The following is a 26886-nucleotide window of genomic DNA, read 5'->3' as shown; positions in this document are numbered from 1 at the left end:
TCAGGCATTTCCTCTAACTCTTTCTCACTGGAGGACATTTCTGATGCATTAATACTTTTAGGTGGATTTATATCGTCTTGCTTTTTAGTGTTTCTTGTGTTATAATGTATATATTTTTGCATCTTGGATTAAGTTAATGCTTGGATTTTCTAGCTAGCTGTGTATTCTTAGCTGTACCAATTGATTTGGTGTAATATATTTTCAGGATAGGACCTTAAGGTATTAGGTGTGGCTCTTAAGACTTTCAGAGTATCTACAAAGATGTTCTTAGGGGTTGAGTTTCCCTGCTATAGGAGTATTCAAGCAGGCTGAGTGGAATAATATACTGGTAGATTCTAAAATTTAGCTAACCACTGTACCCATTCCATCAAAAACAGCCCCGAGTATGTATGCAAGAGTAGTTATTATAATGACCAGATCCTCTATCAACAAAGAGGTTTAGATTTCTGGTCTGTTGAGGTATCCAAGTCAGCTTGTGACCAAGTGAGACCCTTCCCTGGTGCAATCCCAGTTACCTTGGATGATTTTGGTCTCAGTCAAGTTGCTGTCTGGGTCGTCGGGCTGCTGTTCTGATTTCTGGAGCTGGGCACTTGCTTTTCCTACGGGGCAAACTGAGTCGCTGCCGCCGCCTCTGCAGCTGTTGTAGGTGCCCCCCCCGGAGCCCCCACCGCTGCTGAAGCTGCCGTTGCCGTGTCCACCGCTGCTGTTCACCCCGAAGCCGCTGCTGCGGGATCTGTCACCGCTGCCGCTCCTGGGTCCGCTGCTGCTGGGGCCGCTGGTACCGGTGCTGGAGCCGCTGAAGTTGCTGCCGAATTCTGCTCCTGCTTGGGTCCCGCCGTCAGCCCAAGTTGGCGTGGCCGGGTCCCGGGCCGCTGCTGTGTTCGCTGGAGCTGGGTTCAGGCGGCAGGGGAGGGGAGGAGCCGCGCTGTTCTTGTTGTATTGTTTCTCCACGTGTGCTTTTACCTCGCGGTCTGCTCCTCCCTCCGTTGCTCGCTGCCGCTGCCGCTGCCGCTCTCCCCTCACATTTCCTGAGTTGCGGAGAGCGCGGTGTGAGGGGAAAATCCCGCACCTGGCTTGTCCTGCGGCTCGAGCCGAGAGTCCGGCGATTTTCTGCCGCTCCGCGGTTGCGGCGGGTAGCCGAGCGGCCCGGAGCCGCTGTTCCCGCCTGTGCAGGCTCTGGATGCTCTATAACTCTTCCACTTCTCCGCTGCCGCCTCAACTTCCTATACACCTCACTTTTTAGTAAAAGTGTGTATTTTGCTGAGTTATTTTTGGTCTTCCCCCCCCAGGCTGTTTTGTCGTGGTACCTACGCCGCCATCTTAACCGGAAGTCGGATTTCTTACTCTTTTATTAGTTGTTTTAAAAATTATAGAATTTACTAAATTTAACAGTTTTCCCTCATACCAGCTTGACTTCTTGTATTTCCTTAGAAAGACCACTTTGACCGTCATCATTTCTTCTTTCTTTTACTTTTTAAGGACTGTAATTATGTTACTGTTTCTTGATTTTCCAGACCATCTCTTGGCTTCCTTAGTGTCTTCACATTGCCCTTTCCTCTTTTTTTTCTCAATATGGTTAAAATTTTTCAGTAAAATTAACTTAAAAAAACTTTATTTTATTTGTTTATGAGAGAGAAAGAAAGGAAGGGAAGAAAGGATGAAAAGAGGGAGGGCAAGAGAGAGAGGTGGGGGGAAGAGAGAGAGAGAGAGAGATTGGGTGCGCCATGGCCTCTAGCCACTGCAAACGAACTCCAGATGCATGTGCCACCATGTGTGTAAATGGATACTTAGGCTTTGCTGGCAAGTTCCTTTACTAACCAATCTCTCCAACCCCAGTAAAATTAATTATTAATATTCATATTATAGTGACTACATGTATTATATTCAACTCAACCACTTGTTTAAGTGTCTTATTTATATTCCTTTGTTTTCTTAAGTGTTTGTAGATGACTATTATTTTTTTCTCCTCCCTCCCTTCTTTCTTTCCTCTCTTCTTCCAAATACTTACCATCTAATATTGTTCTAGCAGTTTTCTTTACCAAAAGAAAGCACAAACTTATAATGTGGCATTACATCCTCCAAATATATATATATTCTCTATTCCTTTCACTAAGGGTGTATTTTCTAAGGCTCCTTTGTTTGGTTCCAGTCAAAGTAAGATTCTCCCTGGACCATTTGAGCATCTGTTCTCCTTAGGTGTCTCTGAGTCACTCTGAGAGCATCACTGGCTCCCATGCTATACTGGATTTCCAATTTTCTTTTCTGCTTCTGATTTTCTCTTGGTTTATTCCAGTGTTTTGTTAGAGCATTTCATTTGGTAGCTTCTGGTAAAGAAAGCATCTGAGGTACCGTTTTGACATTTATTAAAAAGATCTGGGAACACGGAATAATAATCTGGGCCTCCCGTGCTTTTACAGAGACTTTTAGCTAGTGCCCAGTTTTCTCTTCTCTCCTGACGAAATGCCTGCTGCCTTCAGTTCCTGCAGCCATAACTGACTTCCCTCTAACTGCTTTCTCTTCCACCATTGCCTGTCATCTCCCAGAGTTTGGCTGACCTCCCCTTCAGCTCAGTAGCAGAGCTGGGTTAGGAGACAGCAGTCCAACATCATCAGACAGCTCTCTTGACTCACATAAAGTATCAAAATTAATAGATTATACCCCATCAGACATTTTTATATTAAGTATTAAGCAGTTTTATGTTTAACTTATTGTTAAAACTGTCATGTATTATTGTCATATCAATATTTCTGAAGATATTAAAATACCACTTTTCTAAAACTCAAAGGAAAGTTTAAGCTTATTCTGATGTGTTTATCCCAAGTTATCCTTTGATTTCTATTATGGCAACTGAATAAAATCTAATATAAAGTATATTGTATAATAGCATTTCTCACCAGCTTGGTCAGTGTAAAACATACTTGGTTTGAAAAGGGAAAAATAAATATTAGACTAGAATTTCAGTTTTTAAGTTTTATTTAGTGTTTTTGGCATGGTGGGGATCAAACCCATGGCTTCACATACGCTAGGCAAGCACTTTACTACTGAGCCACAGCCATGTCCTTTGAATTTCAATTTCTGGAATGGCAAACATTTCTTCTCCAATATGAGTTCTGTTTACAAAGCTCTTCATTTCTTTTCCTTACTTACCTACCTATATTGCAGAATTTACACCAAAATTTCTTCTTTTTCCCCTTTATTTTTATTTATTTACTTATTTATGTTTTTGGTTTTTTGGTTTAGGCTGACCTAGAATTGACCATGTAGTCTCAGGGTGGCCTTGAACTCATGGCAGTCCTCCTACTACTGCCTCCCAGCTGCTGGGATTGAAGGTGTGTGCCACCACACCTGGCAAACTTTTTAAACTTTTACTTTCCTAACATGTTTTTTCTGTAAGTTTGGGTGGAAGGAAAGACAAAGAACTTAGTGAATAAAGGCATTGAATGGAAGGCTTAAAACACATACAAAAATATTTTCTCTTTTCATATTATTTATGTTTCATTTTTGTAACTCAGACATTATGAGTTTAGTTAATTATTGATTTTAAGTATTCAACATGAAAATTGACATGGATGATTTAGGTTTTTACGATTATTTGGGATTGTGTTATTATAACTCACCATAAATTAATTTATTGTTTTTGATTTGTTCTCCCACTGGTTTTGAATTCTTGATGTTTTTCTTTTCTAATTTAGATGAGTGTCCTTCAGCAGGGCAGTGTTGGTGCAGATAGCTTTCTAAAAGAGTGCTTTGTACCCCCTCCTTCATGTTGACAGTGAAGTCCAGGATCTTGTGCATGCAAGGCAGACACTCTTTGAGGATCTTGATAAGACAGACATGCAAGACCCAAGAGTCCACTTTTCTCCTAACAAGCTTACAAGATAGTGATGTTGGGTTCCTTCCAACCACCTAGTTGTATAGCATCCTGGATGTGGGAACAAAGTGATTCCTTCAGAGTATAGATTTGATTTTAAATGTCTGTGTCCCCTGAGCATCTGGAATTTATTGGGAGACCTTGCATTACTGAGTGCTGCTAAGTAGACCTACACAATACTAGGTTTATTGTATAATGCCTTTTATATATTAAAATAATGTTTAATATTTTAGCTCATTGTTGAGAATGTGTGAAATCTTATATATGAAATACATAAATGGTATTTCTTCTAGGATCTTTGAAGAAGAAAACTTGTTAAATTGTTAAAACTTGTTAATTTAAACTTGTTAATTTGCACTGCTCAAATGCAAACACGTCTTTCATCTGTAGCTATTCATTGTTAACATTATTTGTATATATGTTTTTATGGTTATCCAAACATAAAATCACAGCATAGTATACATACAAGTCAATAGCTTCTTTCATTGTGATGATTGTTTCTATATAATTAGACATTGGCAATGAAAGATTAATATTTTTCTTTTCTTTTTTAATAGCTCAATCACTGAAAGAATTTGCAAGGCTACTTATTGCAGTAGAAGAAGAAAGACGGAGACTGGTAAGTCTGGTCCTTATTTCTCTTTTTAAAATTCTACTTATTTTTCTTTATGAAGAATAGAGACTGGGCATGTCAGGACCTCCTGCCATTGCAAGCAAACTCCAGATGAATGTGCCACTTTGTGCATCTGGCTTTACATAGGTACTAGGAAATTAAACGTCTGTCATGAGGCTTTGCAAGAAAGTGCCTTTAACTACTGAGCAATCTCTTCACCTGACCTCTTATACCTTTCTCTTTATAGTGTTTCTTGTCTTTATTTAGGTTGGAAGGAAGGAAAGAAGGAATACAGGCTGAGAGAAAAAGCTAAGAACAAGTGACCTTCTTTCTTTTTTTTTTGAAAAAAATTAGTTACTTATATATTTGAGAGAGAGAGAGAAAGAGGCAGATGGAGAATGGACATGCCAGGGCCTCTAGCCACTGCAAACCAACTCCAGGTGCATATACCACCTTGTACATCTGGCTTTATGTGAGTACTGGGGAATCAAATCTGGGTCCTTTGGCTTTGAAGGCAAGCACCTTAACCACTAAGCTATATCTCCAGCCCAACTGAACTTATTTATTAATAATACCACTTTGGGCATATTAGAAAAAAAAGGAGAGGTTTCCTAGATTAGATAACTATCACTACACAACCTCATGAGTTCACATATATATTAAATGCTGTATGTATTTGGGAAAAGATTTGTGTGTATAAACGTCTACCTTAGCTAATAGGATATATAATGGGATACATCTTTTTTTTTTCATTTGTGCAGCAGATATAAATTACCTTTATTTTGCTTTAAATGGTGATATTTGAATGGGATAATGAAAACTATGAAAATTTTGCTAGTTTGGGAAAATGGAGTAAAATTTCTAGGTTAATGGGTTAATTTATGTAAAGTATTAGAGCATAATTATGTAATGCCTTCATCTTCTCAAAATATAATTTTGGACCCATTATATTTAAATTTCTATTTTAGACCCATTATTCTATAATAGGGGATAAAATTAAATAATATATCTCTCACAGGATTGTTTTCAAGCACTTATAGTGGTACCCAGGGCATAGCAAATACATGCTGATGGTGATGTTAATTGTCAGCTGTAGGGAGGGTTATAAAGTTTTTGAAACATAGTCTTTGATGTTATTGGTCTCATAATCCATTTGATGGATTATTTACATTCACATCATGCACAGAAGTGGAATATTCACCCTAGGAAGGTGATAGAGCTTGGTGGTGGTATTTGCTAAATAGGTAAGAGAAAGAAATTTAAGGACAGTGTGTATTAGTGTGCCTTTACTCTCAGGGTGCTTTGCCTGAGTTATTAAAGGATTAAAGAGTGGGCATGGCAGCCTCGAGAATGAGCTTGGGCAGGTGCCTCAAAATGGGGAAAAGTACTTATATATTATGATGGAAATTGATGTCTCTTTAAAGGGTTTCATAGAAGGTGGTTGTGACATAGGCAGATGTAAGGTTTGGTGTTTGTGATAGGCCATGTGAGAATTGTCCAAACTTAAAAAAAATTAAATTATTATATTTATTGAGAGAAGTACAGAGCCAATGAAAGGCATCCCACGTGGAGGGTCTGGGGAAAAAATCATGGAAATAAAAGAGAAAAGAAAGTTCAAGGAGCACCTGTCATGTGGGAAGCTAGAGGGGATAAAGAACCCATGTGGAGGGTAAGGGTTAGGGGTCCCTCCTGTCTGGGCCTGGGCCTGGGCCCAGCCAGCCTAATCCCAGTTGAAGGAAAACTCACCCACAGCTGGGAGTTCCCAGAGAGCCTGCCTTCCCCTTGCAAAGGTATTTATAACATTATGGTAGTGGGCTGTCTTCAGACTCAGGTGAACTAGGACAACTGGCTGCTTAGGGCTAGGGGCTTTCTCAGGAATAGGTTAGCCATGGCACCAAGTTCTGGGGGCTGAACTTGACCAAACTCAATGTTTAAGTCCTACGAAAGACCTCCCTCCTGGGAAGGGTCCTGTTTGTTTGGGGAAAAACAGGTCTAGGGAAGAGGTAAAAAGTCATATCATTTTTGATTTCTAGCAAGTGTGAAATTTTCTCCCATCCCCCCTCTCATGAGAAGACACTATAACTGCTGTTAGAGGACTAGGGGCAATGGTATCAGATGATGAACTATTTCCTGCTGAATGTGGCACAGAGTTGTGGCAGTTAGAGAGTCTCTTCCACAGAGAGGAGCTACTCTGAAGGACTCCAAAAGGGTATTGATGGAATTCAGGAAGATAGTCTTGAAAGGAAATATTGAGGAGAAAGAATAAAAGTAAGGAATTAATGAGAAGTGACTACACAGCAAACCTTTAGGGTTATTGTGCTTCTGAGCTTCTAGGCCTTGGGGAGCATTTAATGGTACCCGGGGAGATGGAGTTGGATTGTCTCAGGACCATCTGAATATGAGGTGTCTGAGAACTATTCATCGAATGGCACAGTAGTGTTTGACATGGCCTGAATCTCCTTCTGTATAACTTGTAAAACAGACAAGATATTAGCAGAGTTATCAGGAATATATATACAACAACTTTGATAATGGTGAATATACCATATCTATCTTTTTATTTATTTATTTTTTGTTTTTCGAGGTAGAGGCTCACTCTGGCCCAGGCTAACCTGGAATTCATTATGTATTCTCAGGGTGGCCTTGAACTTGCAGTGATTTTTCTACCTCTGCCTCTGAGTGCTCAGATTAAATGTGTGTACCACCATGCCTGGCTATATTTTGTATAATAGCCTTCCAGAGTATACCTTTTAAAATTTGTCTTGGGTGTAGCCAGGGCCAAAGGTTGGTATCATAGAGCCATTGGGTGCCATTAAAGGCTGTGCAAATATATATGTACATATTTTTTTTTCGGTGTAATGGAGGTAGGTTAAATATTAAATCAACTTCAATAACTTCAGTATTTGTATTAAAATTTCAAAAAAATCAAGCTTATCAAAGGGTTACATATATTCAGTGGGTGTATGCCAAAAGATAATTTTAGTTTGTGTATGTCTGTTATTAGAACAGTCATAACTAGGTTATTAAAATAATACTAAAATCAGTGAAGATTTCTTTTTCTAACACCAAAATGCACATGGTGAAGGTATGAGTGTTATCATCCCTAGTAAACACAGACATCATCCATCTTCCTTTTCTGGAACCTTATGGAAGAATGGGTTGTGGGCCACAGGGATGCCCAAGCCACTGAAACACTTGACCCAGATCATGTCATCGGGAGCATCGCTGCTGTGGCAGCGGCACTTGCTGGCAAGCAGTCTCTGGATGGCCGCCCTGCTGAAGACCATGCCTCCTCCTCCTTTGATGTAGCTGTCGCCACCCTGCCCAGCCATAGTCGTAGCACTCTCCCAGGATCACTGGTTCACCAGAGTTGTAGCAGCTGAGCAGGCATCTGAGCCTAGAGATGCTTATTAACGTATCATCATCCACGCTGACCAGCCACACTATTTTGTCATCACTGTGATTCAAAAACATTTCCAAAATAGCAAAAACTTTTCTACAATCTCCTCTGTCTGTATTGGGAATTCCCAAATCTACCATAGGGATGGAACTTTTTGCAAAGTCACTGTAGTATTCAGTGAGGCTTGTCTGTCAGCCCAGGTGTGCTTTACAATGGGTAAGACTCAAGAGGCAGCTCCATGATGGCAGAGGAAAATGATGGCATGAGCAGAGGGTTGACATCACCTCCTGGCCAACATCAGATGGACAACAGCAACAGAAAAGTATGCCTACAGTTGTTTTTTTTTTTTTTTTTTTTTGTGGTAGGATTTCACTCTAACTCAGGCTGACCTGGAATTCGCGATGTAGTCTCAGTGTGGCCTCGAACTCATGGTGATCCTCCTACCTCTGCCTCCCTAGTGCTGGAATTAAAGGCATGTGCCACCATGCCTGGCTTACAAATATATTTTTGGTCTCAGGACTTCTTTAAGGTTGTCCTGGCCAAGTTAGATAGATTTACCATTGTTCCCAATATTAAAAAGCCTTCTGAATTAAGTGATTCTTGGTCAGAGTCATTCATATATATTTTACATTTGAAAATAACCCTTTTGACATCTATGATTGTTTTTCCTTATAGAATTAGAACTATTAGAGATGGGGACAACATGTCTTAAACCCTTCTTTGTTTTCCCTCTTGAAAAACTCTTGTTGTGTTACTTAATAGGCCATTCTTGTCCAAGATTTTTTAACAGTGAGGATTAAGTAGGCTAATATATGGATTCAGGAGAGATTAATTTGTTAGTCATATAGGGAATGAATAAGGTAGACTAGCAGTGACATGGAGGGTGGTGGACATGGAGTATGTGACCATTTTCTTTTGGGGATCATTAATTTACCATGGGTCTAATCTAGTATGAAGTAGACGATATACAATGTGACTTACAAGCCATTATGGAAACTCTTAAGAGGATCAGAGTAATTTTTTTTCAAATTTTTCTTTTTCTTGTGTGTGTGATGATGAATTTGATATGAGTCTTGAAGCCTGACTAGGACATTGTTTTATATGCTTTAAGCATAATTTATGCACAAACTCTCTGAGCTACCCAGGGAAGTCAAATTCCCCAGGAAGATCTTTGTATTATGGACACTTGTATCTCAGAAGGAGAGCTTGTGACAGAAAAAGACAAGCATGTTTAAGGATATATGAACATTAAGCTGGAAGTATTGTGGTAGCCAAGGTATTGATCAAATAGTTAATGAGAACAATACATAATCCAGCACAGATTATAGTTATATTATATTTATTATATATTATTTAAGTATTATATATTTATTATAGTGTTATAATTTAATGGATTAAAAACCCACTTCAGGAACTTCCAGTTAAGATGGTGGTGTAGGAACCACAGCAAAGCAGCCTAGGGCAGAATAATAAAAAAAAATACCAGCAAAATACACTCTTCTACTAAAAAGGGAAGGTATATAAGAAATTATCGAGCCGGGTGTGGTGGCGCACCCCTTTAATCCCAGCACTCAGGAGGCAGAGGTAGGAGGATCGCCGTGAGTTCAAGGCCACCCTGAGACTACAGAGTTAATTCCAGGTCAGCCTGGACCAGAGTGAGACCCTACCTCGAAAAAAAAAAAAAAAGATATTATCAACCACAGCAGAGAACTAGGAGAGATCCCGAACGTCTAGAAAGCACAGAAGCAGAAGCAGGCAGAAGTGGCTACAGTAGCAGTGGCACCAGATCTGTTTGGCCACAGCCACAAGGCTTGGCCTGAGCTGCAGGAAAACCAGGCAGAGGGATTTTCCACTCATACCAGTATACTTGCAAACTCAAGAAACATGAAGGGAGGATGGCAGGGACCAGCAGAGTGTGTAGTGAGGAAGAGGATAATGAAGAGCAGCAGAACTTCAGCCACCATCTGTATCCTCCCTTCCTTCCACCACTAGCACAAACGCCAGCAAGCACCAGAGACCTGGGGAAGGGAACTCACCTATACAGCACTTGGCATAGGAGATCAGAGCAGTGTCCCACCGACCCAGCCAGCCTATCTGAGCCCACAGCACAGCAAAGAGGGGCCCGAGTGGGTACACAGCATAATTGAGACCAAAGCTGTCCCAAAAGGTAACTGGGATGACAACAGATCAATACTTACCAAATAAGCCTGGCATATAGGCTTGCATCGGAAGTGCTAATTACACCTTCCATGTCAGGGTAAATTATGCATTAAATCTGATGGATGGTTGGATTTGCCATTCTTTTAAAAAAATTTTGTTTATTTTTATTTATTTATTTAATTGAAAGTGACAGAGAGAGAGAGAGACAGAGAGAGAGAGAGAGAGAGACAGGGACAGAGGCAGAGAATGGGTGCACCAGGGCCTCCAGCCATTGCAAATGAACTCCAGACACTTGTGCCCCCTTGTGCTCTGGCTAAAGTGGGTCCTGGGGAATTGAGCCTCAAACCGAGGTCCTTAGGCTTCACAGGCAAGGGCTTAACTGCTAAGCCATCTCTCCAGTCCTGGACTTGCCATTCTTAAATAAGCAATATTTTGGGCTTCACATTTGTTGCTTTCTGATTTAGAGTGCCTTTGTCTCTTGTTTGTTGTTCACTGGGGAAGGTCTCAGTTGGTCACAAGCTGACCTGGGAACCCTCTACAGACCAGAAATTTTAGGGTTCCAGATGCAGGATTAAGGGTGTAGGGAAAAACATATCTTAGGGACTGTGACTTTGTTAGAGGACCTGTTTTTCGTAATACCTACTCTTGTATAAATACTCTGTGCTGTTTTTCATTGAATGTGTATATTGTTTAGTTAAATTTTAGAATTTGCTTTTATTTTGTTCCATCCAGCCTACTAGAATATAGTCTCATAGTAGGCAAACAAAAACCTAGGGTCACTTTTGTGGTTACTCTGAGAGTCTTAAGAACACACTTAGCACCTTAAGCTAATACCTTGCAGATATATAACATCAAATTGATTTAGATATCTAATAATACTGTAGAAAATTAGAAACTGTGAGCATTAAATTAATTCAAGATGCAAAAATCTCTACATTATAATACAAGAAACACACAAAATCAAGACAATATAAATCCACAAAAAAGTATAAACCCTTCAGAAATGACCTCCAGTGAGACTTATTTATAGAAAATGCCTAAGATTTCAAAACAATGATTATAAATATGTTCTAAGAAATCAAAGTGGAAATCAAAGGAATGAAAAATGAAATCAAAGGAATCAAAGAAGACACAGGAAACCAATTTAATGAAATAAGGAGGTCAATGTAAGACATGAACAAGGAAATAGAAATAAAAAAAAACAGTCAGAAATATTAGCAATGAAAATCATAGTCAAATAATAATAAAAAAAAAAAAAACAACTCTGTAGAAAATTTCACCAGTAGAATGGATGAAGGAGAGAACAGAATTTCTAAACTAGAAGACCAGGTGACAGACCTAATGCAATCCAACAAAGAGAAAGACAAACTAATAGGAATATATGAATGAAAATTTTAAGAAGCTTAGGACACCATGTAAAGATCAAACATAAGAATTCAGGGAATAGTTGAAGAAGAAGAATTTCACTACAAAGGCATAGTAGGCATTTTCAACAAAATGATAGAAGAAAATTTCCCTCAAATTTGGAAAGAGATGCCAATGCAGATACAAGAAGGCTTTAGAACAACAAACAGACAGAACCTGGAAAAAAACTCTCCTCGCCATACTATAATTATACTCCCAAACACACAAACCAAAGAAAATATATTAAGCACAGTTAGAGAGAAAAGTCACATCCAAAGGCAAGCCCATCAAGATCATAGCAGATTACTCAACACAAACTTTAAAGCAAGAAGGGCAGCTGGGCATTGTGGTATACACCTTTAATCCCAGTACTTGGGCAGCAGAGGTAGGAGTATTGCCATGAGTTCAAGGCCATCCTGAGACTACCTAGTGAATTCCAGGTCAGCCTGTGCTAGAGTGAGACCCTAACTCAAAAAAAAAAAAAAAAAAAGCCAGAAGGGCTTGGAATTATGAATTCCAAGTTCTAAAAGATAATAACTATCAACCAAGGTGACTTTACCCTGCAAAGCTGTCCATTCAAATAGATGGAGAAATAAGGATGTTCCACAAAAAAAGTAGGCTAAAGGAATATTTGAAGACAAAACCAGCTCTACAGAAAATGCTTGAAAGGCTCCTCCATACTAAAGAGAAAGAAAAGCACACATATAAGGAACCTAGAAAAAACAAACCATACTCAAATACTAGTTAATATAAGAGAGCAAAGGTCCAACTGGAAGAGCTACAAAACAAGAAAAATGGCAAAAATAAATATGTACCATTCAATAATAACTCAATGGCTTCAATGTCCCAACCAAAAGACAGGTTTGCAGACTGGCTTAAAAAGCAGGATACTTCAATTTATTGCTTCCAAGAAACTCACCTTTCTACAAAGGATGGATACTATCAGTTAGGAAAGATAAGGAAGGCTACTTTATATTGATTAAAGGAGCACTCCAACAGGAGGACATTACAATCCTAAACATATATGAACCTATTATAGGGGCTCCCAGTTTCATCAAATAAACGCTATTAGAACTAAGGTCACAGATAACACCAAACACAGTTGTAGTGAGTGACTTCAACACTCCGCTCTCATCAATTGACAGATAATTCAGGCAAAAGAAACAGAGATGCATCTGGCTTAAATGACAACATAGAACAAATGGACCTCACAGCTATCTTCAGGACATTTCATCCAAATGCTGCAGAATATACATTCTTTTCATCAGCACATGGAACATTCTTTAAAATAGACCACATTTTAGGACACAAACCAAATCTTATAAATATAGAAAAATTGAAATAGTTCCTTGCACTCTGTCTGATCACAATGGGATCAAACTACAAATCAATAGCAAAATAGCTATAGAGTGTACACAAAATCATGGAAACTAAACAATACACTACTAAAGGATGAATGGGTCAATGATGAAATCAAGAAGGGAATCAAAAAATTTACAGAGCCAAATAATAATGAGAACACAACATACCAAACCTTGGGACACATTGAAAGCAGTACTAAGAGGGAAATCTATAGCTATATGTGCTTATGTTAACGAAATTAGAAAGGTCTCAAGTAAACAACCTAATGCTTCACCTTAAGCCTTGGCAAAAGAAGAACAAGGCAAACCAAAAATCAGTAGATGGGAAGAAATAAAAAAAGATTAGGGCAGAAATTAATAAAATAGAAACCAAAAAAACAAAAAAAAAAAGAATCAATGAAACAGAGATTTGGTTCTTTGGAAAGATAAACAAGACTGATAAATCCTTAGCAAATCTGACCAAAAGAGAGACACACATTAATAAAATTAGAGATGAAAAAGGCACCATCAGAAGAGGAACCAGAGAAATTCAAAAAATCATAGGGATACACTATAAGAACATATAGTCCACTAAGTTTGAAAATCTGAAAGAAATGGATGATTTCCTTGATTTATTTATTTTTATTTATTTATTTATTATTTATTTATTTATATTTGCTTTTTCAAGATAGGGTCTCACTCTGGGTCAGGCTGATCTGGAATTCACTATGTAGTCTCAGGTGGCCTCAAACTCTCAGCAATCCTCCTACCTCTGCCTCATGAGTGCACCACCATGCCTGGCTTGATTTCCTTGACTTATATGACCTACCAAAATTAAATCAAGATGAGATTAGCTACTTCAATAGACCTATAACAAGTATGGAGATCCAAGCATTATAGAAAATCTCCCAACTAAAAAATGTCCAGTCCCAGATGGATTCACTGGTGAATTTTATCAGACCTTCATGGAAGAACTAACATCACTGCTTCTCAAACTTTTCCATAAAATAGAAAAGGAAGGAATCCAACCAAACTCCTTCTGTAAAGCCAGCATCACTTTGTTATCAAAACCAGTCAAAGATAGAACAATAAAAGAAAATTACAGACCAATCTCCCTCATGAACATAGTTGTAAAAATTCTCAACAAAATATTGGCAAAAAGAATACAGGAATATATCAGAAAAATCATTCTTCCTGATCAGGTAGGCTTTATCCCAAAGATGCAAGGATGGTTCAACATATGCAAATCGATAAATATAATATATTATATAAATGGATTGAAGGATAAAAATCACTTGATCATCTCATTAGGTGCAGAAAAAGCATTTGACAAAATCCAACATCTCTTCATGATAAAAGTTGTACAGAGACTTGGAATAGAAGGAACATATATCAACATAATAAAGGCTATTTATGACAAACCTACAGCTAACATAATAGTAAATGGAGAAAAACTTGGAGCTTTTCCACTAAGATCCTGAACAAGGCAAGGGTGTCCACTGTCTCCACCTTTATTTAATATAGTACTGGAAGTCTTAGCTATAGCAATAAAGCAAGAGACACACATAAAATGTATACAAATTAGAAAGGAAGAGATCAAATTATCATTATTTACAGATGATATGATTCTATGCATAAAGGACCCTATATACTGTACCAGCAAACTGTTAGAGTTGGTAAACACCTATAGCCATGTAAAGGGATACAAAATAAGTACACAGAAATCAGTAGCTTTCCTATGTGCTAACACCAGACACATAGAGGATGAAATCAGAGAATCACTGCCAGTCACAATTGCATAAAAAAAAAAGAACTACATTGGAATAAACCTAACTGAAGAAGTGAAGGATGTCTACAATGGATACTTTAAAACGCTGAAGTGAGAAATTGCAGAAGACACTAGGAAGTGGAAATATTCCCTTGTTCTTGGATTGGAAGACTTAGTATTGTAAAAATGGAAATCTTACCAAAAGCAATCTACACATTGAATGCAATCCCCGTTAAAATTCCAATGACATTCTTTAGTGAGATGTTGACGAGGGAGGTCCCTGATGCTCCCAAAACATTATAGGCCATTGCCAAGGCCTTTGGTTTCTCATAAGGAATAGATGGTAAGACTCAATTGCTGAAGACTCCACATACTTGTGCTGCAAGGTCACTGTAAACCCCTTCCATGTAGACCAACTGACAGAAATCTGGAAAAAGCTACGCTGTATGCAGTTCAACAGGAGAGAGGAAAATCACCAGTAAAGATACCCAACAGTGGATACTGCAAGCCTTAAATTTGGCCAGCCAAGCCAAGTGAGCCAGTGGGTGCAATAGTGGCATGTCTCTTACGGGGGAAACCACTTGTTCTCTAATTGGATTGGAGATCCACTCTGTGGGAGGAAATACATTCCTGATACTGAAAACCCACAACAGAGTTAGTCATGAGCCCTAGGGGTGTAATGTCTCCTGCTGTCTGGCCGAATGTATATACTGTGCTCACCAAACTGCCCAGTAAGCACTTCTCTTAATGTTCATACCCACATATTGATGCTACTGTCACTTTTGGTTAGAGAACCTTCTCTTTTTAGATGGCAGTGACCTTGGGATGACTCAGAAGGCACCATGGTGCTAAGAAGTGACAGAGTGCTCAGCACTGAAATATCTCAATCACAGCTTCCATGGCTTAGGGTCCATTGCGGAAGAGGTGGCAGAAAGAATGTAAGAGCCCAAGGAAGGGTAGGACTCCTTACAGCCTGCTCCTCCAGACACAAAATGGCCTGGATATCCATGACCTCACGGTGCTTAACACTACCTACACAAGATCATCATTATAGGAGGAAAAGAGCATGACATCAAAATGAAAGAGTGACTGATTGAGAGTGGGAGGGGATATGATGAAGAGTGGAGTTTCCAAGGGGGAAGTGGGAGGGAATTACCGTGGGTTATTGACTACAATTATGGAAGTTGTCAATAATAAAAAAGTAAAAAAATAAACCCCTTTATTGATAAATAGATTAAATTAAGGAACACATGTCATCTTGTAAGGGAAGAGAAAAAACAAATAAAGTTTTTGATATATTAAACTTTTTTTTTAAAAAAAAAAAGAATATCAGAAGTGTGTTGTATCTTGTGGGAGGAAATGTTCCCAAAACACTGAAGAATCTTTATAGACCCTGAGTAAAGCTCATCCTCTGAGAGGAGAAAGAGGCAGGGAGGACCCAAGGAAACCTACTAGAAATTGGGGAGAATACATAGACTTGTTTGACACATGGAGAATAATGTGATAAAGGTGGTTATCTGTGGTGGTCTCAGGTTTGTAGAAATGGTTTAAAATATCCTGAAGCAGGTTATTCCAGAGAAGAGAAAAGGATTCCTATGAGTGGTGAAGAGATTCTGAAGTTAGACAATCACAGCTATGCCAAGGAAAGGCCGGTCGCCATGTATTCTTGGATTATCCTTGTAGTGGAAAATGATCTAGCATCAAGTATAGTTGGGTGATCAGATTCAAGTTAATGGGTGGCACAGAAATCTTGCCTGTTTTAGATATGGATTTGCACAGTATAAAAATTGGTTTTGCTTAATTATAATAATAGTTGAGGCAGGAGGGCACTGATAGTTTTAGAAATCAGAGAGGGTGAGTGTGACTACTTTATATTGTGGGGTTCATTGACAGAAAGGGAAGTTGGAATCAGAGAGGTGAATGCATTGATTGAGCTGATCCAGATGAGGTTAAAAAGCGGCTGTAAAACAAGCCTTGTGGATGGAGCAAGCTGAGCTCAGAGAGCAGGTTAATAGGATACAGGGTGAAGGACAGAAATGAAGGGGAGGCTGTGTCCGAGGAATATGATGGTTGTGTAAGTCATGGGGATGAACACTGAGCGTCCTTAGTGTTTCAGAGTTCTCCACTTCTGCTGTTGCTCTGCTTCTGGTCTTATGACGGGGAAAAAATTCTGCTTTAGTAAGTGAAGTCACACTATGGCTTTGATCACTTAGCTGTTGATTTAGAGGTCTAAAATAATGTGCAAAGAAGTGGGAAAATTTCTACAGATAACAACCCAATCAAATGAATTTCTATAGAACATATTCAAAATAGTTACTGAACACTGGGATTTAAATATAGGAACATTAAATCAATACCTCTAGTCATAGGATGCTGAAACTGAACAGCTGTACTGCTGGTAACAGATTATACACAAAGATGTGCCAATTAATTCAAATTTAGTTTTATGTGTGTGTGTGTGTGTGTGTGTGAGAGAGAGAGAGAGAGAGAGAGAGAGAGAGAGAGAGAGAGAGAGAGAGAACTGGCCTCCAGCCACTGCAATTGAACTCCAGATGTCTGTGCCCCCGTGTGTGCATGTGTAACTTTGTGTGCTTGTGTCACTGTGTGTCTGGCTTACATGAGACCTGGAGAGTCAAACATGAGGCATTGGGCATTGCAGGCAAGCACCTTAATTGCTAAGCCATTTCTCTAGCCCAAGGAATTCATATTTTAAAAATTAATGTTTTATTTTTGGGCTGGAGAGATGGCTTAATGGTTAAGCGATTGCCTGTGAAGCCTGAGGACCCCGGTTCGAGGCTCGATTCCCCAGGACCCACGTTAGCCAGATGCCCAAGGGGGCGCATGCGTCTGGAGTTCGTTTGCAGTGGCTGGAGGCCCTGGCATGCCCATCCTCTCTCTGTCTGTTGCTCTCAGATAAATAAAAATGAACAAAAAATTTAAAAAAAAGTTTTATTTTAGGTATACTGAGAAAGTGTAAAACAACTATGCAATTAATTATTAAGCCATTTAATTTTTTTTTGAAATAGGGTTCCATGTAGCCCAGACTGTCCTCAAACTCATTATATAACCCCAGTGCTAGGAGTGCAGGAATAGGCTATCATGAGCACTGCAATTTATTAACTTTTTAATTGATAAATCATGAATATATATTAATTGGGTTTGTCCAAAATCTTACATATTTCAGAATAATATGTAAATGAAATATAACTTAACATTTCACAATTTAAATAAATTCATTTTTGTTACTAATGATTTATTATACTTAGTAAAATCAATAAATAGACCATCTTCATAAAATAACTATCTTTATGAAGACAGATGAAAGAAAAAAACAAACTGCAAAGAAATATTGGTATGAGAAATAACTTCTTAGCTCCTTCTAACTTCTTAAGTATTGTGGTTTTTTCATATTTTTATTAAACCCAGTGAAAACTGCATAGTGCCCTTAAAAATGCAGTGTTTTGGCTTTCTATTGACAGCTTCCATACATGCACACAATGCACACTGATAAACTCCCATCACCCTCCTTTGTCCTCCTTTCATTGTTTTCCTTCCACTGAATCCCTGCTTCTTTCCAAGTAGTCCCTCATCTATTTTTAATGTCATTTTTTTTTGCCTTTATATTATGCAGGACTTGCACAAGTTGTAAATGTAACCACTGCTTTGTGCCTGGAAGACAACATTCCAAAACACTCCTCTCCATTCTTTGGCTCTTGCATGCTTTCTCCCACCTCTTCTGCAATGGTTCCTGACATTTGGAGGGTGAAATGCAATTTTAATGTAACAAAAATGCAAACCAGAGAAGTAATGGAAAATTCATTTCATAGTCCATAGGGCATACTTTATCCTTTTTTTTTTGGCATGTGTATTTTTGTGTTGTGTGCATGCATGTGTGCATGCGGGTGTGTGTAAAGGCCAGAGTTGATGTCAACTTCCTGCCTTCTTCAGTCATTCTCCACGTTGTTTACTGAGGCAAGCTCTTTCTTGTCAACCCAGAGCTTGCAGATTTGGCTAGCTTGGCTAGCCAGCTAGGCTTAGACATCCTTGTCTCTGCCTCCTAATTTCTGGGATTATAGGAGGGTCACTATGTCCACCTGGCATCTGCCTAGCTGTTGGAGATCTATCTTAAGTCAGGTACTCATGTTTGTGCTGGGAGTACTTTATCCACTAACCCATCTCTCTAGCCTCTCCCCCAACATCCTGTTGTAGACATGTAAAGGTGAAACATATGCACTGAATACTATAAACCTATTTGTGTCTGCCCCTGCCTTTGGTTCCAAGAATTCATGAAATGAATGAATATTATAAATATAGACAAAATTGCATGTCCTAATTAGTTGTGATGATAGGTTCTTCCTTTGTTTAGTCTCTTATCATAAATTTTGCCTTAAAAAAAGGTGATTGTGATTAATCTCTCAATTTTTGGCATCAATTCTATTATATCTTTAGATCCAAGTTTGAACCATTCTAGTTTCTTTTATTGTTGCAGATAAATGAGGGAAAATGTGCGAACATTCCACATGCATGAATATGGATATTTCTGGTATGTCCCACATTAAGTGTTAAGTGTTAGGTGTACTGGTCTTTCTGCTAGCATTTTTGTACACTTCATCTGGAATTAAATGCAAAATATAAATGTTTCCATGTTCTGCATAAGGTTATGACTTTCATTTTTATCACCCTGTGGATACTTCCAGTGCCCTGATTTCGCATCATTTGGTGAGGTGCAAAGTTGGGATTATGGGATTACCCATAATCTGTGACTTCAACAGTAGTAATTTTTATTGCCAATAGCCAAAATACTCATTTGAAAATTTTAGGAGTACATACATGCATACCATCCTGAATGTGCCTGATTTGGCCTGAACATTTTAGGTGCACACAATCTGTTGCAGAGGTCAGCCTCCAAGCAGATAAGTTGCTTAGTGTGGCGCAGAACCCTATGAGAAGAAGCTGACCTAGTGCTCATTCCAGGTCTTGAGGCTCCCAGCTTACTGTTCTGCTGTATCCTGTGTCTCCTCTCTCTCTCTCTCTCTTTTTTTTTTTTACTTTAGATTTCAACCCCCTTAAGACCTTTATTGTATTTTTTTTCTTTGCCTTTTATATTACTAGGTAATCGAAAATCTGTACCATTTTGGTTTTTCAAAGTTGAGCATAGGTACGTGGGGAAATGACTTAACAGATAAGAGAGCTTACCGTATGAGCATGAGGTCCTGAGACCACACATGAGTTCAATTTCCTAAGGGGGCCATGGCCTGCATGCCTGTCAACCCAGTCCTATGGGGATAGAACCTGAAGAAAGGTTTATTTAAAAATAAACCTAGGGCTGGAGAGATTGCATAGCAGTTTAGGTGTTTGCCTGCAAAGCCAAAGGATCCAGGTTTGACTCTTCAGGACCCACGTAAGCCAGATGCACAAGGAGGAGCATGCATCTGGAGTTTGTTTCTGGGACAAAATACCCGAGTAGAAGCAGCATAGGGAAGGAAAACGTTTATTTTGGCTTCCAGTTCCTGAGGGTGGAGTCAGTTATGGCAGGGACAGTGTTGTGGGAGCAGGAAACCTGTGTGTCATATCATCACATCATGAGGGTGGAAGGGGGAGTGTAGGGATGGGGGATAAAGAACAGTAAGTATGTCCAGGCTGTCTCCAATGACACATTTCCTCCAGCAAGGCTTTGCTTCCTAAAGGTTTCACAACTTTCCTGAACAATATCACCACTGGGGATTGAATATTCAAATACTTGATCTATGGGGCCTGTGTTACATTCAAACTACCACATTGACATTCTGGAATATCTACATATCACATATCTACTCTTTCATTCTATGGCTATCTTGTAACGTCACCAATTGTTTACATGCTGATGGTAATTAATGTAGTTTATAATGTTTTGTTTTTCACTGCATTTATTTTGTACTCATACACTTCTTCTTCTTCTTCTTTTTTTTTTTTTTTAAAGTAGGGTCTCACTCTATCCCAGGCTGACCTGGAATTCACTCTGTATTCTCAAGGTGGCCTTGAACTCATGGTGATACTCCCACTTTTGCCTTCTGAGTGCTGGGATTAAAGGCGTGTGCCATCATGCCCAGATGTTTTTTTTGTTTGTTTGTTTGTTTGCTTGTTTGCTTGCTTGCTTGCTTTTTCTTTCTTTTTTTGGTTGTCTTTTAGGTATGGTCTTGCTCTAGTCCGGGCTGACTGGGATTTACTATGCTTAGGCTGGCCTTGAACTCACAGTGATCCTCCTACCTCAGACTTTGTGCTGGGATTAGAGGCATACATCACCACATCCTACTCAAAATCATCTTTTTCTTAGTTATGTATATAGTGTGTATACAGGCATGATGGTACCAGCATTAGCCTTCTCCCTGTCGTCCCCCCTGCAGATTGTGGGTGTTGCTTTGTGGGAGTCGCCTTCAGTTGTGGGGGAGAGGCAATGTCTCTGTGCATAATGACCCACCTATGGCTCTGACAATCTTTCTGCTCCCTCTTCCACGAATTTCCCTGAACTATGTTGTGTTCATTTTAGGTCCAGTTCAGTGATGAGGTCTTGGGAGTCTCTGGATATCTGATTTGGTAGGAGTTAAGTGTTCTCTGTGTCTGTCTCCTTCACCTTTGTGCTGGTACCAGGGTCGCTGAGAAAGCATCTCTTTCTCATTACCCCACTAACTCTATGGTTGCAGCTGGCGCCCTAGTGGAGTGCAATGGGCTGATTCTCTCCTCAGGTTCTGTGTCCATTTGGAAAAGAGAAGCAAATTCTCTGACAGAGAGTGAGGTCAGCACAAGATACATGGATACCCATTATTATTTTAGAGAGAATTTAGTAAGGTGTAAGCCCTCTTGGTGGGAGCTTGATAATGGAGAGAGGGCTCGTTTTTGGATATGGTTCTGACTTGTTTCCCTGTTCTAGGTATGAGCTCTGTTCCAAATCAAGAGCAGTTGATTTGTAATCCCACCATGGCTGTGTGCCACTATTGCACTTGTGTGAGCATCACGTCAGGTCGATTTCTGCTGAGTAGTTTAGACCACAGATTGCTTAGACAGAGGTTGGTCATTTTCCCCCAGTAGCTCATGTAACACCTGGCACTAGAGAAGATAATTGTATGGGGATTGACTCTCTTCCAATTTCCAGCCAGGTTGTTCCATGCTCTGTCCCAACAGCATATGGTGTCTTCTGCGGTAGGCTCTTACCATTAACCTTTGGTGTGTCATCAAGTACTCTGACAGAATTCTGTCTTCTTTTGGGAAACCTAGTAGGTCTCTATGATCAACAGCTTATTGTGGAAGTTACCCACATGCTGGTACTAGGAGTTACAGGTCAGTGCCAAGGGAGAAAAAGGTAGAAAAAAATATCATATAAAAGAGAAAGAGAGAAAAGAGAGACAGAGAAACAGGAGAAGACTGAGGATAGTCTTTATCATACCCTCTCCAGGCCCCTGTGAACTAGGTATTCAGTCTAAGCACCTGATGAAGGCTCAGTTTTTTAATATGTCTTTCAGAATGTGTGATTTTTTTTATAATATTTATTAGTTTTCTTTTCAGTAAATACAGACAGTTTGGTACCATTATTTAGGCTCATCTGTGATCTACCCCCTCCCATTAGACCCTCCTTGTTAATGAAAATGGGTCGTGCATTGTGGCGTTAGCCCCCAGTTATTGGTATGATAAATGTCTCTGCAAATCATGACCCAACGTGTAACTCTGACATTCTTTCCGCCCCCTCTTCCACAAGATTTCCCTGAGCCATGTTGGGTTCATTTTTGGTCTGCTTCAGTGTTGAGGTGTTGAGGGCCTCTGAGGCTTTGGCTCTCTGATTTGGTAGGAGTTGATTTTTCTCTGCGTCGATCTCCTTCCCCTTTGTGCTGGTATCCGGTTCACAGGAAAACATCACCCTTGCTTATTTCGCCAGTTGTCCTTAGTTTCAGTTGGGCCCCTTTTGAGGTATGTTGGGGCAGCTCTCTTCTTAGGATCTGCATCTATCTTTTTTTTCCCTTGTTGTTTGTAGTGCAGCTAGGCAGTCGCCATCTTGACCGGAAGTCCCCCCAGAATGTGTGATTTTATGGTACCATTTCCATTTGTGTCATTTTTTTTTTTTTTGTCCCTCCTCACCCTTACCCTCACCTCCTTCCCTATTGTCCAGTCCTCAAGATATTTGTTAGGTATGTTAGCATCACAGGAAGATTCAGGTTAGGAGCCACAGATGAGTGAGACCATGCAATGATTATCTTTCTGTGATTGTGTGAGTTTGCTAAGATTGATCTATTCCAAGTTTGACCATTTTTCTTCAAATTTCACTCTGTAATTTTTCCTTACTGCTGCATAGAATTCCATCATGTGGATATACCACATCTTAGTCATTCATCCTTCTAATGATGGGCATCTGAGTTGATTCCAGCTCTTAGCTATTATGAATTGACAGGTATAAACATGGTCGAGCATATATCTCTGAGCTAAGGTTTGGAGCTTTTAGGATAAATGCCCAGTAGGGGAATAACTGGGTCTGTTGATAACTCTATAGTCATCCTTTTTAGGAGTCTCCATATTGCTTTCCATAGTGTTTGTACCAGCTTGCATTCCCACCAACAGTGAATGAAGGTTCCTATTTCTCCACAACCTCACCAGCATTTGTTGGCATTAGATTTCTAAATGTTTCCTATCCTTACTGGGGTAAGGTGGAATCTGATAGTTGTTTTAATTTGCATTTTCCTTATGATTAAGCATGTTGAACATTTTCTGAAGTGTTTGCCACCAAATCACATTTTAAAGATATATTATATGAATAAGAATAGTATGCAGTTGTGGCATTTTAGCCATGTGCCTTGCTAAAACTTGCAGTATTAGACTCTTGTGGTGTGTGTGTTTAGGGACACTTCTGGGTTTGGTACATGTGCCACATAGACCTCATGGAGGTCAGGGGACAACTTGAGGCATTGGTCTTTGCCTTCTACCTTGTTAGAGGCAGGCTGTTTTATTCACTACTGCATTGGCAGCCTAGCTGGCCTTTGAACTTCCAGAGGATTCTCTTATCTCTGCTTCACATCTTTCCATAGGCTCACAGGGATTACAAGCACTAGATCATCACACTTTATGTCGGTTCTGGGGTTCCAAACTCAGGTGTCCATGCCTGTGGGGCAACTGCTTTATCCACTGAGCCATTTCCCTTGCCCAGAATTATTATTATTATTTATTTTTTGAGGTAGGATCTCACTAGCCCTGGTTGACCTGGAACTCACTTTGTAGTTTCAGACTGGCCTTGAACTCACAGTGACCCTTCTATATCTGCCTCTACGTCCTGGGATTAAAGGTGTGTGCCATCACACCTGGCTTTGGAATTAAACTCTAAAAGGTTTTTTTAAACAAAATTATAGAATCCTACATAATTCCTATATAAATTTGATATAGCTCAGTATCACATATGTTACTTCCAAAGTGTGCAAAGATTTTTGGATAACTGATAATGAAAATTTGTAAAAGTGGTCTTAAAAATTAGCAACTCTCTTTACTTCTTATGTTATGATATGTTGTGCTGTGACATGATGTTATGTTATTATTTTTTGAGAGTCTCATGTAGCCTAGGTTGGTCTAGAATTTGCTGTGTAGCCAAAGATGATCCTGAACTTTTGATGCTCCTGCCTTTATCTCCTGAGTGCTGAGATCACAGGCATGTACTGTCCAGTTTTATGCAGTGCTGGGGATGGAATCTAGGGCTATGTGCCTGCTAGGTACACCCACTGCCCTGTTTTCTTAAATTTTACTTAAATTCCATAGTATGTAATTTATCATATTCATCATTTAAGCGAATAGTTCCATAGTGTTATGTATGTTTGCATACTCTATCACTTTGTACCACTGAGACAGTACCCATCACACAATAGTTACTCATTTTACCCACCCCCCAATCCTGGCAACCACCAACCTACTTTATGTTTTTGTGAGTTTGGCTACTCTAATTTCCTCATATAAGTGTTGTCCAACAGTATTTGTATTTTTGTGGCTGGCTTTCTGCAGAGGACATAATGTCTTATTAAGAGTCATCCATGTTGTGGCATGTGTCAGAATTTCCTTCTACTGAATAATATTCTACTGTATGTAAACATACTGTGTATACCCATGTTTTAGCTCTTGGAATAATGCTGCTGAGAACATGGGTGTACAGGCTTGTCTTGGAGAACTTATTGCACTCTTGTTAGATACATACTCAGGAAACATATTTCTGGATCATATAGTATTTAATAAGGTTTCGTTTTCTTTCCTTTTTCTTCTTCTGTCCCCTTCTTTCTTACTTTTCCCCCTTCCCTCCCTCCCTCCTTCCTTCCTTTCTTTTTCTCACTTCTTTCAACAGGATCTCATGCAGCTTGAGCTTGCCTTGAACTCACTATGTAGCCAAAGGTGACATTGGATTTCTGGCAAAGCTGCTTCTACCTCCCAAGTGCTACTGAGCTTAGCTGTGTGCCACCACACCCAGTTTTATGGAATGTTGGGAGTGACACCAGGGCTTTGTGCATGCTAGGCAAGCCCTGCCAACTGAGTACCCCATGTTTATGGTTTTGAGAGAGTATCAACCTGCTTGCTATAGAAGCTGTAACATTTTACATCTCATGGGCAGATCAAAGGGGTCCCCATTCTTCTCTATCCTTATTGACAACTTGTTGTTTATGTTTTTCCAGTAGACATCCTAATGGGTGTGATAATTCGGGAGTCTAATTTTGCTTTTACACATGGTTGGGTGGGTGGAGTTGTACTCTTTATATCCCTAAATTTGTAGTGGTAGCAATAAGTATTTTAAAGCAACAGGAACTTTGAACTATTTCAAAAAGCAATGTTAGAAGAGCAGATGCTGTGGTAGGGCAGATGTCAAAACATCCAAAAGCATTTTTACTGTGCATTTGAAGATGTTAAATGATGAAGAATGATAGTCTTTGTAGAAATAAGAGTCTAATCCAAGGCGTGTTTATACTTTGAATAATTCAGTCATTTGACGCTTCATTATTTTAATTAGCAGCAGTTAGGTAACATTAATTTCTTTTGCCTTTTGTTCTTTCCAGGCAGACATTTAAAAAGGTTTTTATTGCCAGCCTCAGAAAAACATGTGATGAAATGAGCATAGCTTGGTACTTCCTCAGCCTGAGGAAGACCAGAGCATGGATGTTAAAACTGAGAACTCGGGCAGCTCCATAGCATGTGATCCTGGTCCTACTGTGTGTGCGTTGGAATGAGTGGAGGATATGTTTCTAAGAAAACTGACCATTAGATGCCATGGCGAAGTTCCAGCCTACTCTGGCCTCTGGATGTCTGTCTCATCAGAGGCGACTTGAGGTAGTGGGTGAGGTATGAGGCACAGTCCATTTGCAGTAAGGACAGCAGGGATCTCACCTGGTACTGCTGATATTTTGAGGAGGGTGGCTGCTTACTGCAGGGCACTAGCTCGTGCTTCGCAGAACCTGCTGTGGGATGTCAGCACTCGAGTCCGCCCTTCACCCCTGCCAGGCCGGCCAACTAAAATAGCTCCTGGCCTTGCCAGCCAGCTCTTGTTGAGAACCCGTCACAGAGTGTTTACTGGGGAGTCATTTCTAGTGTCTCCAATGGGGAGCCCTTAACATTATATGATTTATAGTTAATTGGGGATAATTATTACCCTTATCTACTAGATTTTAATTATCAAAAGATAAGACAGGTTGTCTTTATTCTCCATAACATCTAAACTTGTCTGTTTAGGTATAATGAGTTGGAGCTCCAGAAATGATAAGTGTTGCATTCAGACCAAGTGTTTGTACTTGTGTTCTCTCCAACTTAATCCTAAATTTCTTAAAGTCAAATAACATAGATTTTACACATTTTTCTATGAGTATTTTTTTAACCTTTTTACATAGTCATGCCAGATACTATGCTAAGCACCTGACAGTAACTTATTTAATTTACACAGTACTGTATGAGGAATGTTTTATTACCTTGGTTTTATACATCACAAACCGAGGGCTGCCAATCATGATTATGTATAGCAGCCCTAAAAATCCAACTGGCATCCCAAGTGCAATGCTGAACCCCACAGACCTGCCCTTTTAGTTGTTTGCACCTCTGAGAGTTAACAGGCATTGCATGAGGCCTTTCATGAATGGCTTTGACAGTTCCTGGGATGAATACAAGATTGTAACAGGCTGCCTGTGGGTATGTTATCAGGGTTCCAGTTTAGCAAGCCAAGAACTTTCATTTTGTGACACTTCTTTTGTGAAGCAATAATTTCATAGGGTTCCGAACCACTAATATTGGCTCCTAAAGTCTTAAGGACAGACCTACCCTATTCAGGCCATAAGAGAAGTGTGTTATATTTGTGAG

At 39.5% G+C, this 26886-nt stretch overlaps 1 protein-coding gene across 2 annotated transcripts in view; it reads left to right on the top strand.

Annotated features, from left to right (window-relative positions):
• The window catches only part of Arhgap42 (Rho GTPase activating protein 42), a 297464-nt gene that overhangs the window by 114992 nt on the left and 155586 nt on the right, over positions 1–26886 (top strand). For both annotated transcript variants that reach the window (XM_004661915.2, XM_045145457.1), the window contains exon 3: positions 4429–4490. In XM_004661915.2, coding sequence (XP_004661972.1) covers positions 4429–4490 — 62 coding nt within the window. The remainder of the gene's footprint in view (positions 1–4428; positions 4491–26886) is intronic.

The sequence above is a fragment of the Jaculus jaculus genome, chromosome 3, assembly GCF_020740685.1.
Source record: "Jaculus jaculus isolate mJacJac1 chromosome 3, mJacJac1.mat.Y.cur, whole genome shotgun sequence".
Taxonomy (NCBI): Eukaryota; Metazoa; Chordata; class Mammalia; order Rodentia; family Dipodidae; genus Jaculus; species Jaculus jaculus.
This window is presented reverse-complemented; position numbering and strand designations above follow the sequence as displayed.